General features: G+C 31.9%; 1 protein-coding gene across 1 annotated transcript; it reads right to left on the bottom strand.

The window, feature by feature from the left end:
- Positions 1-15,687: 15,687 nt before the first annotated feature.
- LOC146538397 (uncharacterized) lies at positions 15,688-17,530 on the bottom strand. Its single transcript, XM_085187169.1, has one exon. The coding sequence runs from the start codon at positions 17,007-17,009 to the stop codon at positions 16,173-16,175; it is 837 nt and encodes a 278-aa protein (XP_085043295.1). The 5' UTR covers positions 17,010-17,530; the 3' UTR covers positions 15,688-16,172.
- Between the last annotated feature and the right edge of the window lie 1,236 nt (positions 17,531-18,766).

Below are 18,766 nucleotides of genomic sequence, written 5' to 3'. Positions count from 1 at the left end.
GTGAAGGTGGAACGAGGATAATATTGTTATAAGAATTTGTTTTTGTTTCACGCTGTATCCCGTATACAATAGTGAAGGCTGATGGTGAGTGTTAAGACACTACGTTTTCCTATTTAACGTCGAAACCATAACCATCATGTGCCGCTGTGAAGGAAGGCCTCTAGCATTTTTTTAATATATTTTTCAGCTTGACCCGCATAGCAGTGTAAGCAGAAAGAACTTATTGTTAGTTTTCCAGATATTGCGTGTACTGGTAGAAATCAATAACAAATATTCTAACATTATAACGGGTAAATGAGATTTATTCCTCCCAGCGGAAATCAAACTTGCTACTATCGGGTTTTCGCTGAGACATTTTCCACTGCGCCATAACGACCTAACTTTGTTTACTTATTAAACTTAGTATTATTAGATCATAAATAAAACGAGCACTTTGAACTGTCAGTGTAAAAGATTACGGGTGTTCTCAGAGATTTACAACTTGCTCAGTGGATTCCTTTCATTTGAGCGTTTTAATCGTCTAAAATATCAGATTTATCTCGTCTTAGCGTTATAACGGGGTTTAATGCGTTCAGTTAATAGCTTAACTAGATGTTGATTTGGAAATTTGATAAATTAGATGATAAATAGAGGGCAGTCGTGGAGCAGGGGCACGAAGTGTGACTGGTTCGACTGGTTCTAGGTTCGGTCCATATTTGGAGAAAAGAAATATTTATTTAAATTTATAATTTCATTTCTTAGCTCTGGTGTCGAGGCAAAGCGTAGCGTTTAGTTCCGCCACTCAACTCACAATGCCTTCAGCATTCGGTGGAAAGTGGGGAACGGTGTCTCTTAATACTAGATTTCCTCTGCCTACCTTGTTGTGTGCAGGATACATAATGAAATTGATTTTTTTTCACAATTATACAAAAAATATACATATACTCACACAAACAAATTTCAATATTTATAATATTAATAAGAATCAGTGGACAATAAAAATGGTAACAAAGGCAATAACATACATAAAAATTCAAAAAGAATTGCCTTATCAAATAGCTGTAGAAGTGCTTGGCTTCACAATACACAGTCGTATGTAGAACATATAAATAAATTTCAATACGTTTTATTGTGAAGATGCCTACAAAATTGTCAAGTGCGAATCGTGATTGTTAATGAGGGTTCTGTAGTAGTAAGCATAAATTAAGTATACATAAATATAATTAGGTATATATTATGTTATTGAACCAAAAAAATATTATACCACTATTTTATGGTACCTATGACCTATTGACAAATAGAGTTTTTGCTATTCAGCTACGGCACCCTAAAAATGAATGCTTAAATATATTTGACAGGTATTCGATAAGTCAATGTACTATATTTATTAGATGAAAGAAAATATTATAAAAGAAAATTAAACGGCTTCCAAATCGATCAGGCTATTGTTATATTTTTACAGTCCTGATACTCGATTTTTTTTTCGCTCTACGCTTTCTATAGCAAGATAGATAGAGAAAGCCTAGTGTTAGGACACTCCGCTCCCCATTTTCTGCAGAATTCTGGAGACACTAAATGGTGGAACTTAACGCGGTGCTTTGCATCAACACCAGAGCGAAGCAATGAAAATGATATATCATAATTATGAAATAACATTGATTAATATTTCAAAATTGTATATAAGAATTTTGGACACAGCAAAATAGTCCACGTCCTTTGAAGCGTTCCCAAACGTTCCCAACTAACTAAGTTATACGTTCAAACTGATCGATCAGCGTCATGACGACATTATACACTCGGTGCAATTTATAGCTCGATATGACTTATACTTTTATTAAGATGGCCTATATTCGTTTTAGCTTCGGTTAGTGTTTAGACTCTCTGTTCCCTACTTTCCGTTAAATTCTTTGAGACATTATGTTAACAGAACTCGATGGCGCATTTTATCTTACCAGAGGAAACAAATGAATATTCTCCCGAGTGAGAATAGAACCAGTAACTGTCGTATTTAAGCCCGACGCTGTGCTAATGCACTATGATTCGTGACTTTATGGGGAATGGAGTGTCTGAACACTAAGTTCTCTCTGCCTACCCTGCTACATGAGGAATACAGCATGAAACTAAAGAAAAATCGATATCAAAAATTGTTTTGAAAATGTAATTCACAACATCTGTCATCTACCATACTGTTTCAATATTTACTTCTCCATGCATGCTAAATACTAATAAAGCACAAAAGGGTGCGTAACTGCCTTTATTTATGAGTTTGCCGGAAGTCTCTTTAATAAGTTGGGACAATTTAACGTTACTCTCAGTATTTGTGTATACATTTTTAGTTGAATTCATATACATATATATATTTTAAGTAGACTTTTGAAAGACTGTATTGTCAATCCTAATATTATAAAATTGAATAGTTTGTTAGATTGAACGTGCTATATCCCCCACTTAGCAGAGTAGGCAGAGGGAACCTGGCAACTTAGTGTTAAGATACTCTTATGCTTATAGTAACTTAGCAAATAAAATATTAGACGGGTTTTCTTATTTTAACTGACTTCCAAAAAAAAGAGCAACAACGACAGCGTTTTAAGTATTATTCCAGATATCTTAGCCTGGAAATAAAAATATTTTAGAACACGTTAGTATTTTTTTTATTATAGTGGGACTCGAACTCTCTCCGTTCATTTTTATAGAACTACATAGAAATTCTTAAACGTCTGTTACAACCCATTTTTTTTATCAGAATCTCTCTTCTTTCTAAAACAAAGAAAAATAATGTTTTATATTTTTTACTATAATTTCTATCATCGTAACAGACAAGGCAACATAAGTTTGTAATAGTCGAGTCAAGGCTTCCCTTGTCTAAAAAAACCTATTCCATCTCTTAATTCACTGTAGATTGGATTAGAGTATAATGTGGCTCACCTTTGAACTAAAATCTATGGAAGAGTCTAAAAAAATTATTTTTTAATAATGTTCTTATTTAAGAGTTATTGTTCAGAAATTTGATATTATTTTCATACAATTATTCTTATAGTTAACAAATTCGATTACCGTTTGACGTAAAGGCTTGACAAATATATATTTTTTAACTTTACCCTGTTTCTCGTATATACCATGATACAATAAAGATAGAACGTAGAGTTAAGACATTACGTCTCCCACTTTCCGCTCAATTAACAAAACATTGCGTGACAACTGACGGAACTTAACGCCGCATTTACCACATTACTTAAAAATATAAAAATTAAATAAAGTTCCACAATATATCTCTCCGAACTATAAGAGTACAATACAGTCGCGTGCACCCGCTTATTGAGCACTCAAGAAACCCCGACAGAGTTGAAGTGAAAACAGAGCACGCAATAAAACTAGGGTAACACGCGATCACGCGAACACGTCACGTTATAATTATTTCACGTTAGTATTGTTAAAATGACGTATTAGCTGTGTGATGGCTTCGATGTATTGTATTGGAATTGAATTTTATATGTTGACCTTTTGAGTTGGAAAGCTTTATAGAATATAAGCTATTTTATTATAGCTATAGAGGTCAGTCGTAGTGTGAGGTACAAGCGGTATGCCACAGGTTCTGGGTTCCATTCCCATTTGAAGATATTTAAAATTTCTTTCTTTGCTTTTGAAATATCACACATTCTTCACCTAGAAGATTATTTACATTCTGCTTAAAATGCTATTTTAATGGTATTGATAACGCCACATTAATATCTAAAACAAGCCGTTTTAGCACAGCGGTACAACGTCCAATCGTAAACGCGATATATGTAGGTTTATATCCCATTTAGGGGAATGATGAAAATACCCTGGCGATGAGTAATGTCTTGAAACTTGAGGAGAAAGTTGGAACCGGAATGTCTCACCACTAGGTTCTCTTTGCCCTCATTACTAATTCACTGTGAATTTAAAAACAAAAAAAAAGCGTTTCGGAAAGCAAATTCTATTACAAATACATAGGCACTTTAAATTCGCAACGTCATAATCCTTTTTGCACCAGAAAAATATATTGCACAAATATATTTTTTACAGGAACTTCATTGGTATTCCACCTATTCGCTTATACGAGAGACACTCGTCTATTATTGAAACGTGTCAACACATGTCAATACGCCTGAAACCCGAAGCCTGGAGCCTGGAGCCTGTAACCGGAAGTACAATGCGTGGAAACGTCGGATATTACTCGGCTCAAACACTGACCACTTCCGTTTATCGACGGAACAAAAATTTCAGGTAGTTTTCGGCTTTTTGTAAAGTTATTTAGATTGACGTTTGTTGGTATAACTTTATATTTGTATTTGAAATGCAAAACAAAAAAGAGGAGTTTAGTAGAGAAATGTTTGGAAAATATCAAATTCCTTTCAATGTATGTATTGTTTTGTTTTTAGAGTGAGCGTAAAATAGTTTTTGTTTTTATTACTTTTTGATATAAATAAAAATAAAAATAAAAATATAACATACATATGTTTTAGGCTTTGGAGGATTGATTACATGTCTACCGTATTAATAGACAATTCTCGCCGTTTAGTTCCTCTACTTAAAACATAATATCTTATAAATTGGGCAGAAAATAGGAAACGGAATTCCTTAGGATCCCAGTGTAGGTTCCTTCTGCGTACGATGTTGTGAGGTGAAGTATAGTCTTTGATGCTCTTCGTGTCAATGGTACGCCAAATGGCATTATAACGAAATTAACAATTCTAATATGAAATTTAAAAGCCTAGTAACAAAAGAAAAAATATTTTATCCAAAGTAACTTAAAAAGTTTTGCATTAAAAAGTTAGAAACTATTAAAAAGAAAGCTTGTGCGTGCCTTCTGCCATTTTCAAAATGAATTTATTGAAACCATTATTTCTTAATATTCCCTTTTTTATTCGTATTAAAGAAAAAACATAAAATATTTATATAACTAATTGTGAAGGTAATAATGTAAGAATCATGCTGTTATTTAAGCAAAACCTAGTACTTTTTTTACGATCTTCAACATTTTGATTTAGTCCATTGGCTCTCATGTCTCTGCATCACCACATCCAGCCCTCGCTTTCTTGGATGTCCAGATGGCCTACCCCCGGTAAAAACAGTAACACAAAATTTTAATATTAAATTCCTAAATAACGGAAAGCAGATGGACAGAATAATCAACCACAGAATCTACATTATTTCCTAAAAATAGTGTCAAGAAAAAGAATACGAGCATACATTAACATTTCACCTTTCCATGAAGTTAGTTGAAATCGCGCGGTAATAAATGCTCGCAAAATATATGAATTTACTTTTTTTTAATGTATGTATGTGAAATTATTTACAGAATGACCCAGTTTGGGTGACAGTGAATGTTTCCGCAGTATCGTCGACAGTAGTGTCACAGAACAATCTAATTTTAGAGTCTTTGGGAATTTAATTTATGTGTCTATTTCAAATTATCATATATCTAAATATACGAGACGTCTTACTGTTCTATAAAGATGATTAAAGAGAAGATAAAACAATCATGACATCAGCTTCACGCTGCATTTCGTTGTCCATATTCTGCCGAAACCTGGAGGTGTTTCGTGTTGAGTGGCAGATACAAGAGTGTAGAAATGTAGTTATTAAATATTTCATTTCTTCGAGCCGGGAATCGAACCTACAACTTGTACCCCTGCGCCACGAATGGTCTCATAAAACAAAATAATTTTAACTATTATTTCAATTATCTATGGTTAAATAATTGGAAAATCGCTAGTCATTTTGTTAACTAGTTCAGCAATAACCAAACGAAATGTTAAAAAAAACATAGAGAAACAAAACTTATCTAATAATTATATCTTTGAAGTATTTAGGCTGAAAGCCAATTTAAGGCTTGTTACAAAGTAAAGTCATAATCGTTTATTGCTAGCAATTTTGTACTCCAGTAGTTACGATGTACATATGTAGTATAACTTTATCTAATATATTGTATTTTATAGCCCATAAAATATATTCAAATAGTTAGAGATATTATTTAGGAAAAATAAATAACCGATTAAGTACGAGTCGAAACCGCCTTTTCATTGGGTTAACTTAAAAACCTGATTTTTTCCTGTTTCAAGAGACAATGGACCTGAATATTATACTTCCTCGCTATGTCTAGATAAATGATTTTGACAGACGGACAGAGACCAAAGTGATCTTACAAGGATTCAATATTTACTTTTTGATGTACGGAACCCTGAAAATGAGGCTGCTGTGGCACAGCGACAGTGGCATACTGTAAATAGTTGTAGGTTTGATTCCCACTTAGTGAAATCTTAATGGGAGCGAAATATCTCAACACTACGTTCCTAGGTTTTCTCTGTCTACCATGCTCTGTACGGTATATAACGTGAAATTACAAAAACTCAAAAAAAGAAAAGAATACCAGACAATTAGTAAGTAGAAGTAATTCCTATTAAAACATGCTATTAACAGTGAAAGCCTTTTAAACATTTTTTTTTCGCTTTACCCTATATCTGATCTCATTAAGATGATATATTTCTGCCGGAATTACAACTTCTTTTAAATATTCTCAAACGTTACGCTTCATTAACCTTTGTATGGGTACAGTGTATTTCTTAATTCTTATAATAAAACCGGAGAGTAGAGAGATGAGTTACTGGGACAAAATGTGAATTTCTTAGTATATATTTTTACAATCGAATTAATTTGTGATAAGGCTAGGTTTAATATTCTTTGAAGAGTTTAAAAAAATATATTACCGAAAGTTAATTAATTATGTAAGTACTTTTAAATTTACTTTATCGTTCCTATTTATTTTCTTTACTCAAACGTTAATAAAAATAAACTTACTTAATTAACTTTGACTTAGATTAATTTGGACTAGAAAATTAGGAAACTACTAACAAAGTATAAGCCAAAAATTATCTTTCCACAAATACCTACAGATATATAATACAACTATGATTTTGCGTGCAACGCCGGGTGGCTCAACACTAGTCTACCTCTACCTACCCTGCTACATGGATACAGCGTGAAGCTGAAGAAAAAAAGAATCTGCCTATATATTTTAATGAAATATTACTTGAATCATACAATTCTGTGTACTTGTTACTTTCGTTATACGAGCTCCCATCATGAGATAACGTTACATAAATGATATCCGATTCGGGGGTGCTATTATCATATCAATTTGTCTTCTATACTTCTTATTTAGGAGACAGGTATTTTGTTTGGTAGTTACGTTTTATTTTATATTTTTAATGTTTCGTTAATTGATTTTTTATTGAAATTGTATTATACAATTACACATATATATAACTGTACAATAACGTAAAATATTGTAATCTTAAGTCAGAATAAGGTAGTATGGGAAAGATCAGATTAGAAAATGTCGAGAGTTGATGTTTGTTTTGTTATGACGAAGAAAAATATCTCATTCTTCGAATGTGTTTTGAACTCAAACCGAATCTGTCTCGAGCTGAAATGTAAATTATGTATACTATAAAATAATTCTTTAGCTTTACTAAAATTAAAATAAAATATTATATTTTTAAGCTTTACTAAAACCGCAGAAATGATAAGAAATTATTACCAACCAGAATTCTATTGTCTTATAAACACATTCAAATCTGATAAGCAATTTAAAATCAACCCAACATTAACATAATATGTCACAGTGTATTCGATATAGCAATAACTCTTATCGCATGACACAAGAATAGTATATCAGTAACGTAATATTCATAAAAAATAAATGTATACGAGTCAAGCAACTCTATAAAGCAACGAGACATTTTACGATCTGTTACAGGTAGAGTATTGGAATGTCATTTACTTTTTACATGTGGATATAATGAACAGAAAAATATATTTTGTTGACTATTATGTTGTTTTCTATAGTAAAAATTGTCATTATCTCTCTACATCTTATTTTCATTATCTAGTTAACTTTTTTTAGCTTTATGGGGGACCTGGTGTTAAAACACTCCGTTCCCATTAAGACACTTCCGTTTCCAACATTCGCCGAAATTAAGGGTGAGAAAATGAAAATATTAAATCTCCCAAGTGAGAATCGAACTCGCAATTGTCGCTCTTACAGTCGCATGCTTGTGAATCTGCTCCACGACTGCTTCACATATATTATACTTGTGTACACAATATTTGTTATTTTCATACGTCAAAATTTTAACATCTACATTTTTTTCAACAAGTCTTTATTTTTTCAGTTCCTAAAAGTTAAAATTTTCAGTTCAAAAATTAACTTCAATACACGCTTCAGATAAAAAGAGTCATTAACATATCAAAAAAGAAAACATAAACAAAAGCTAGAACGTACAAAGTCCGTAACTCATGGGTTTATGAGAGGCCACTTTGACACTACCGTCAGTCGTCGTTGGGTCGACTTACTTAACTGTAATAGAAAATGTATCGACGTTAACGTTGCGTTGTAAATTATCCTGGTAATTTAGTAATTTTGTTTTTCAATTAAAGGACAATTTGGAGCAGAGAAACAGTCGCTGATTGTAAACGCAACGGTTATGGGTTCAACTTCTACTGACAAGTGGAATGACTTCGTTAATTCTTCTGCTTTATGTACAATGACAATGACAAGTTCTCTCCAGAGATAAGTTGAATGGGTTTCAAGTACCCGATAAAAAAAGTATAAAACATGAATGACCATTTAGATAGAGTGGCCGAAGTCAACTTCACTTCACAACTTCATTGACTGGCTTCAATGATGATATTTCGCTTAATATTCTTTTCTAAATATTATTCATTTCTTATTCATTCTCATTTAGTAAAACGCCAACGATAGCGACAATCGAATGCCACATGTAGTAAATTCGCAACAGTAGGAAGTCAACAAATATCCATTTGTATGATAATGAAGTGAAAATATCTATGTACGTGACATACGTAATGTTTTTTGTGTATGTTGCTAAGGATAATGGCGGTAATACTGACTGATTTTAAGTAAAATATATTTAAGTTATTTGCAAAGAATGCGTACTCAGAGACGGTGATTGGTGCTTAACTAACATTAATTTATAGAAATGTGTAATTTAATAAGAAATATAATTAATATAAATTTTACATGGAAAGCTCAAAGTATAAAAAAAAAATTAAGAGTAATTATTCGTAATTTCATAAGACTGGATGACGTAGCAAACAGTATTATTTATTTTAATAATTTCGGTTTGCTTATAATTAAGTACATTCATTTCAAACTTAAATAAATCAGTATGTGTAAATAAAAAGTGTAAATAAAAATCTTTTATATAATATAAAGAAAAAGTATTTATAATATACTAATTTAGATTTCTAACAAAAACACATAAAGATATAATTTTTCAGTTCACAATCACATTTCTGGAAATAGTTTCTGAGAAACCTACACAGAAACCCAAGAAGCAAACCGAAATCAACTAAAATAAATAGAAACCATTAATCAACCACAAGGTGGCATTAAAGAGCACGCAATAAGGCCAGGGGCGTGAAATTAATAAATCCATTATAACACAATGTTCCCACACTGGCTTTTTCTGTCTGCGACAACCCTGGATTTATTGTAGGGTTGTGTGTGGCTGGAGGCGTATAGTATGTAACTGGTAGAATATTTGTTTTTTTTGTTGTTTTTTTTTTTGGGTAAATTTCTATTGAACCTAGTTTATATGCTGTGGAAACCAAGGGGGTTTCCGGAAAATTCACTAGCTAAGTCCTAGATTTATATATATATGTCCTATACGATGTTTTTACTCTCGTATGCAGAGGTGAAAGTTTTCAGACGATACGTTAAACATCAAATAACGTCAATTTATTTTTATCATTATCTTTAGATTTTAGGTTAATTTTTTACCAAATTAATTAAATATACTTTGTAGAGAGTCGTTATTATAAATCAATAAAGTGAATCATATTTTTTAATAAATTAATGACCATCTCAACTACTGCTCTAACATGTCTCAAAAACTAATATCTCAAGCCATGAAACCATAAATACAATATAAGTTTAACAAAAAGAACCAATCACTCATAGCCCCACAAGGGAATGTTTCACATATCTATTCATAAAAAAATGGCCTTCTCCCAAAAAAAATATGTATTATGAATACAAATACCCTTATGTTAAAACTGTTTAAGCAATGGCAAGTATTAGGGAAACGAGACACTTCTAAAGTGACTCCAACTTCGTATTCCTCTGGGTGATCCTCAGTTAAGATAAATTATTCTGACGTCTACATACACGTCAGCCGCCGCGAAAAGGGATAACGTATCTAAGTTGACGGGCGCGATATAGCTGTTAGGGAAGCCTTCCAGTTACAGCTAGGTAGAGTGGTTGAACTAATTTTAAATACTGGCAAATTGAAATAAAAAAATCAGTTTTAAGTTGTCTCTCGCACATAGTAGGAAGGCAGAGGGAACCTAGTGTTAAGATACTCCGTTCCTCATTAGCTATTTATCAAAATTTGTTTTTCTTTCGAATATTGTAAGAGAAAGCACAACACCTGTCGATATCCAAAATGTTTAAAGTAATCGGGTAACTAGACAGGAGCAACTTATTTGTACCCGTACATTAGACAGATCTTGTAAAAATAAAACAAAATAAAAAACGTTTTTCCAAGCTAACAAAAGTGAATTTTCCGTTAAAAAATAACTTTTGTAACATCCATTGGACAGCTAGCATTGGGGTTGAGTAGAAAATGGTTCATGTGGATGGCTTTATCAATATTAATGTTTCATTAGGGCATTATTCGTAAAGGTTTTACTTATATGAAGTTTATTTTTCAATTCAGCACTTTATCGTCACTGTGACTGCTAGAGATAAAGCTTTTATATAGTCCATAATATTTTATTTTTAACTATAATATGTTTTATTGAGCTTTTGTTAAGGGTTGTAAATATTGTCATTTTTCATAATATTCTTCCATTTTCTTTGTAATGCGAGGTAGATAGAGAGATATGTAGTGATGTATCACTTATTTTACTATTTTTGAAAACACAATCCCGCAGTGGCATTTAAATCTGACATATAAAAAATGCTTTTGTCTTTATCTCATACATAGCAGGGCATGCATCGGGAACCTAGGTTAAGGCTCCGTTGCCCACTTACCCGTTCAATTTTTGAGACATTGCATGTTGAGTGGTGTAATTCAACGCCGCACCTAGTCTTTAACATATTTTACTTAATACAAACAAAATAATTACATAAAGAAGATCAAATTATTTCAATCAATAAGAAATGTATAGATACATTCAAGCCAGGCTGGCTTCAGTTTCCAGCTTCTTCAGAAGACGTTCGTAGCTATTAAATCGACATTTAGATTAAATTTCCAATCCGATTCTACCGGCAATACAATATTAATATCAGAAATGTCTATTTGATAACGTGCTTAGTTGAAAGTTCTATTAGTTAATTTTCATTTGATAATTTAACCGTAACTTTGAAAGGTGATTTTATAGATAAAATGAAAATATGGTGAAAAAAAGTATATGGCGAAATATATTTTTAATAAATATCGAATTAGTGACCTCTGAACATTTTAAATATTATTACGCCGAAAGAATTGTAACCAAAATCAAAAAAGTAATTTCGAAACTCTCATTCAAATTAAAGCGAATCACCGATGTAAGAAAATTCGTACTGATATTAAAATTGCTCGCAAAATATGTATCGAAATGAAATGAAACTTTAGGTGCAGGTATATATATATGATATACATATATGCTTATGTACTACTAATATGTTTTTTAAGCTTAAGAAGCTTTAGGAGCAAGTGGAAATAAAAAATATTTTATTTCTTCGAGTGGGAATCGAACCTACAACCTGTCGTGTTTACAGGCGCACGTACATCATAAATTGTATGATTATAAGTTTAGTTCCTAAGTGCAGTTTTATACTTTTTTCCGCATGGCAGGGCACAAGGTTCAAGTTAAATTCAATTATATTTCCATATTGTCCAATAATGCTTCAAAAATTCAGCGGAAAGAAATGAGAAATGGAGTGCCTTAACACTAGGTTCGCTCTGCCTACCATTCTATAAGCGGAATACAGCGTGATGCTAAAAAAAAGTTTATAAACAAAATGAGTATAATTAATTATAGTATAGACAAAATTCGATTAGCTTTAGCCATGTCCGCGTGGGAATTAAACCCGTTTACAGAATAATGCTTTGATTTATACAACGATATTAAATCATCCGATGTACTGCTATTCAACGATCCGATGGGAATTACTAACGTTCAAAATCTAGATGTCTATTTACCTTTGTAATTTGAGTAAGCATATTTTGATTGCAATTCAAAATATTTGAGTCGAAATATTAAATCTACTGAACACGACTGGGCAATTATGCTTCGTAAATTACATAGGAAGGTATTATATGAAATTTGATTTTTTTAATTTAAATACGGCCTTTGCTTACTTGTTTTTATTTATTTCTTTTCTCTACTATTTATATATATTTTTTTTATTATTTCTATACAATAAAGTATAAACCAGCTAACTAAACTAAATAATTCTTATAAGTAATATAGTGAGGACACTATAGCAGGGTGGCGCAAGCTATAACTGTGCTCACCAACTTGTTTCTAAAATTGAGCAAAAAATGGAGAACGGAGTGTCCCATCTATAAGTAGACTTAAATAAAAAAAAAATATATTACCACTTATTTACTTACTTTATCCATATCACATACTATGTACCTTAATTTCACTAAATTTCATTTACTATTATCTTCTATTTCAACTACGACTCGATTAAATATAAGCATTATACATTTAAACTCGTCTACCCCTTTAAAGTTTCGTCATAGTGACCTTAGGTTTGGTTGTTATAGTTAACTATTACTATTTCTCTTATAGTTTTCATGCTCAATTGTCGAGCAATCGACTCATAATTACTTAAAATACTTGTATTACTTTTAGTTGCAAGATCTTCTTTAGAGGACTTTTGGTAGTTCTTGATATATATTACCTGAAATTTCTAGCACACTAAATTCTAAAAGAATTGAGTCATCTACATATTATATCAACTTTGACGACCTTATGTATTAAGCCGGAGGTTGTGTATTCGATTCCAACAACAGATTTCAGTAAATAGAAAGAGAATTTACTCTATGTCTACGCTATTACTTAATAATATATGTAAGCCACCATATTGTCTACCATAGTGTGTCTACCATATTTATATTTAGTAACTAGATCACGGGAACGAAGCCTTAGCTGGCTTCGCACCCGTTGTAAAATAATAATAAAAAAAAACAGATATGGTACATAAAATAAATTTCTTGTTTTTTTTTATGGTTGCCTGTAAGAAATTGCTTTTAGTCTTAAGGCGTCCATTGCACATCTATGTATTTAAATTAACTGTATTTTTTATTTATTTTATCTATCTGTGCAAAAAAGAATAAAAATAAATAAATAAGAATTTGATGTCGCACTCAGAATGAATTAATTGATATTATTTGAGATCAGATCAACCAAACAAATTCTTCAACTTTATGACATAAGGTAAATATATACAAAACTAGCGGCCCGCTCGCGGTTTCACCCGCGTGAACTATGTTATTATTAATTTCTGTCTCCATGACTACGTCCTAGTGACGTCTATGCAAAATTTGAGACTTCTAGCATTTGTAGTAACGAAGTTTCATATAAACTTTCGACTCCAAAAACAACCCCTTAGAAATTGAATATTGCAAATTCCCGTATTAGCGAGCACCTACGTCCTATAAATAACTCCTATGCAAAATTTCAGACTCCTAGCACATGTAGTTTCTGAGATTTCGTGATGAGTGAGTGACCTTTCGATTTTATATATATAGATAACACTACCAATATTAAATATAAATACTGCAACTGCACAAACAAATTGCATAATTATATAAATCCTCCTTTACACCATACAAGTATCAAACAACCACAATACTGTATAAGCCGTAAACGGTGAAGCATTTTCATTTAGCAACAAACGTTGCGGTCGAATGTTCCGCTCATTGGCCGTTATCTGCCTTTAATCAGGATCATTATTCAAAGTGTTCCAGCGGAGACCGAATATGGTACGATGTGGTGGATTTAAATATTTTATTTATTTTTTTGGTTATTTTTAGGGTTCCGCTAATTCATGGAGAAAATAATAATTTAAGTCAGATTCCCATCGAGGCTTTCGTACCAATTTTAGGGTTGCGCGAGAAGTACAATATATTAAGGTTAACGAAAACATATAAAGCCAGGTTGCCTCTACCTACTATACATGGAATACAGAGTAAAACTATAAAAGAAAAATTAAACCAAAAGATAAAAAATGATAATAAATTAATAAGCTATACATAAGTTACATATAAACAATATTTTATTTTTCTAATATATAATATTTTACAAAAAAAAGACTTTTTATATGATATTTGTTATAACAACGGTACTATAACAAGTAGACATTTCCGCCCTACAAGGCCGTCATGCGACACGGTCTAAGTGGCGAAGTTTTCTCATCTCGTCCCTTCGTATTATGGTTAAAACTTTTAACCGAATGGACGGACGGGACCATTATCTACCTGCATGAATACTTATATATTGCAATAAACATTTATATGAATAATACATGTGAGCTTTTTTGAAGCTTTTTGTTAATAATAAAGGAATGTTTTTAACCGACCGTAAAAGAAGGACGGTATCAATTCGACTGTTCTCTTTTGTTTGCTATTACCACATTTTTAAGCAATAGAAAATAGTAATTTATTTTAATATGAATATAATGGCATACATATACATATGTAGATATTTAATATGGACATTCACTGAAATACAATACTAATATTATAATATTAATCTGTAATTAATATTTCGATGACAACCTAAAACAATCTGTTACACTCGAAAATGACAGCGCTATGTTTAATTTATAGTTCCATAATTAAATGATATGCACAATTGTTAAATCGTCCGCGATTTGGGTCTGAGCTTTCAATAATATAACGTAAATGGATATAATACTAATGATGTTAAAATAGCTGGTTGACAGGTTGACATACGTCGTTTTGTTATAGTAAAACGCGGGAATAGCCAGTGTTTTCACTCGTGTTAGATTGTTTTTGATTAGAGCTAAAGTTAAATACAATTAATTATTTATTTTGACGTTGGTTACTAGGTTCCCTTTGCCTACCCTGCTGTGTGCGGGGTACAGCGTGATGATGGGTAAATTATTACACTTTAATTAACTTTGTAAGGAAACGCTGGCGTCAAGCTCCGCAACTACGCTGTGTGGAATTGTGCCACTCAACTTGCAATTCTTCGACAATAGGAGAAAAAGGAATATCTTAACTCTAGGTTTCCTCTGCCTACTCCACTACAGACGGAGTAAAGCGTAAAGTTTTTTTAATAGTGAACAGAATCCTACTAATAATTTATTAACCAAACCATACAAAAGCAAAAACAAAACAATGGCTGGAAATAATTTTAGAACTAAATAGTGCTAAGAGTGATCAAATTGTGGACAGGAAAAAACTTTTCTCATTTGGGATTCATTTCTCAACCAAGATGGAATAACTTCAGCGCTTTTGTTACATGTTATGCTATGATCCTTTATCAAAGGGATGTCGCGTGAAACTTTTAATATTCGCATCTAGATGAGTTTGCTGTAATGTGTGTTTTATACATTTGTGTATTTTTAAGACTTTACTAACATAAGTAACAGGTTGTGAGTTCGATTTCCACCCGAAGAAATAAAATATTTAATAAAATAAATAAATAAAATAAAAAGCCTTTTATTTCTTGCTAAAGTAAATTACAACTATTCTTAAATTACAACTTTTCTTAGGTTAGTTACATTTTTTTTTTTTTTTAATATATATGTATTTATTTTTAATATATATGTATATATTTTTTTTAAATTTATTTTATTTTAGGGTTAGTAACGTAATGTATATTTTATTATTTTAATATTATTATTTATTTTTCTTTTTATTTGTTTATTTAATTCAATATATTTCGCAAGAGCCCCTCAACAGGTGAAGGCCTCCTCCAAAGTTTGTTAATCTTCACATAATGTAATGTAGTTTATTCAGTTTGTAGTTCATTGGTATGTTCCGTATGTTTATATTTTTCTTTGGAGGGTTGTGGTCATATTCTCCCACGGTGACCAACCGGCTTGGGAGATTAGATTTATTAATATTTGTTGTTTGAATATTGTAAGTGTTTTTTCTGAAGGAGGGGGGTGGTAGTTTCTATTTGTACGTGGATTTATTTTGTTGATTATTGGCTGCGTCATTTGGCTTCTTGTTAGTTAAAAAGTTAAGCATGCTGGGCTTTAAAACACTCTCGGATAAGCTTGATGATCTTTGTATCGGTCTCTGCGTTTTATTCTTCTTACATGCTTGCAATTTTTGCTCAGCTCCATTATTCTTGATGTGCTCAGGGGAATTGGAAAGAGTTCTTTTTTTGTTTTCGTATACTGGTGTATGTATATTATTGTTTAGTATTACAATTTTATCATATTTAATTATTGCTTTGTTTCCTTTTTCTCTCTCCATCCTTACTTCCTGTTGTAGTAACTTTCTTTTTTCCAATATATTTTTCGGGTAATCCTCTTTAATATAATAATGAGTGCCTTTTAGTGCTCCTTTATTTTGAGATATATCTATTTTTATACCAAGTGTCGAGAACGTAATGATAGTAGGTCGTGGCTTTTCTCCTTTCTTACCTATTCTTTTTATTTCCTGTATGTCTCTTCGGTCCATGTGTATAGAGAAATATTGTGCAATAAAATTGACTATATTTGATTCTAAATTTGAATATGAGGTTTCAGTTTCTTCAAAACCGAATAATACAATATTTCTCTGTCTGACTTGTTTTTCGAGGAAAAAGAGACGTTTTTCTTGATTTTCTATGTTTTCGCTAATGTTTTTGAATTTTTCTTCCCAAGTTTTGAATTTTTCTTCCAATATGGTGTTAATATTCTGAGTTACTTGTTGTGTAACTATGTTCCCATTATCCAGAATCGCTGTTTTTTGCTCGTTTAGGTCATTTTGTATTTTGCGAAGCACACTCATAATTTCGTCCATGATTGAATATTATAAACGTTTCTACAAAAGTGTTTACAATCTTTTGGTATAATTAGTGCCCTCTCTAGGATTTCGCGGTATAATATTTGATTGGTTTTTGTACGGTCGATAATCAGGAAAGTGCTCGCGAACTCGCAATAGATGGCGCTTCCTTTGGGTCAAATTTTGCAAGTCACGTTTCGAACGTAGTTATTTATTTTATTTTTGAAAAATAGACTACTGAATGCGCACTGAGGGCTATCTTAGCCTTATAATTTTTGCATCACTCTAGTAAAACACAAATATACTTGTAAAATTTTTCACTAAAGCATTAATTTTGATGACGAATGAGAACAATGTCAGACACACTTTATTTTGTGATTTATTGTTTATTAAACTTGCTCACGGTCACTGTCCACAATATATGTCCTGAATCAGATGATTATTTAACCACTGAACTAGTTTTATTGATTATTTATGCACTGATTACTATTTTTTATGAATATTTCTACAGAGCGTATGTTACAAGAAGCACTGCAGCGCCCCCCCTTTAAAATATTTAATATTTTCTTTTAAATATTTAATTTCCTCGGGTATTCTACATGTGTCCGCTCTGGTGTCAAGGCAATGTTCGGCGTTGTTTCCGCCACTCAACAGGCAATCCTCCGGAGTTCGGCGGAAAGTTGAGAATGGAAGTTTATTAATGGGATTGAAGTGTTTTAAGACCTTCCTAGGTTCCCTCTGCCTATCCTGCGATGTATAGGAAACCATGTCAAGGTACAAAAACTAAAAAAAAAATGGAATTGAGATACTGTGATTCTCAATTTCCACTTAAATTTCAAGATATTGCTTATTGACAAAACTTTCAGTATCCCAGTTCCCTCTTCCTATCCTACTGAACCAAAAATATTATTTACCCTTTTAACAAGCTGCAAGATCTGCGAAAATGTACGATACAAAGAAAATATCCACAAAAGACATATGTAGCAGGAAATACATACAAACATACCAACGATTACTATACTATCCATGTCTCAGATATAACTAACAAAGCTATTCCATATCATAGCCCCTAAATATGTAATATTTATTAGCTGGGGCCATCCGTGACTGACCGCGCCGTCTATTTGTATTCACCTCGCGCTAACACGCGGCTACCTTAACTAAATCGTTTAATCTTCCAACGTGACAGTTATGAGAACTAATCTATTGTTTTTCCACATTAGTTGTAGTTGAGGGGAAGTAAAATTACGATTTACGTATGGTTTACCTTCTATTTTTAAGTATTTTTCACATAATCTATATATATAAAAGGACTTGTCCTCACTGACTGAGGTAAGACGCACGCACAGCCGTAACCGCTGTGCGTAGAAACGTGAAATTTGTACAAATGTTTACTTTCGTAATCTGGACATCCACTAAGAAGGGATTTTGAAAAATTTTAACCCTAAAGGGGTGAGATAGGGGTTGAAAGTTTGTATGGAAAAAAAATTAAATCAGCACCGATTTTTATAAAATTTGAAATTTAGATTTTTAAAAGTATTTAATTGAACACGTGTTTCATTGTTTTCTAGAATTCTCCCCCTAAGAGTGCAAATAAGGGGTTGAAAGTTTGTATGGAAAAATCTTTAAAACGCCACGGATTGTTGTAAAATTTTAAATTTAGACTCTTAAAAATATTTAATTGAACATGTGTTTCATGGTTTTCTAGAATTCACCCCCTAAGGGTGCAAATAAAGGGTTGAAAGTTTGTATGGAAAAATCTTTAAATCGCCACC

This window comes from Heliconius melpomene, chromosome 6 (assembly GCF_056956725.1).
Source record: "Heliconius melpomene rosina isolate 202511_hmr_F chromosome 6, ASM5695672v1, whole genome shotgun sequence".
Taxonomy (NCBI): domain Eukaryota; kingdom Metazoa; phylum Arthropoda; class Insecta; order Lepidoptera; family Nymphalidae; genus Heliconius; species Heliconius melpomene.
The sequence above is the reverse complement of the archived record's forward strand: the minus strand, read 5'-3'. Positions and strand labels throughout refer to the sequence as shown.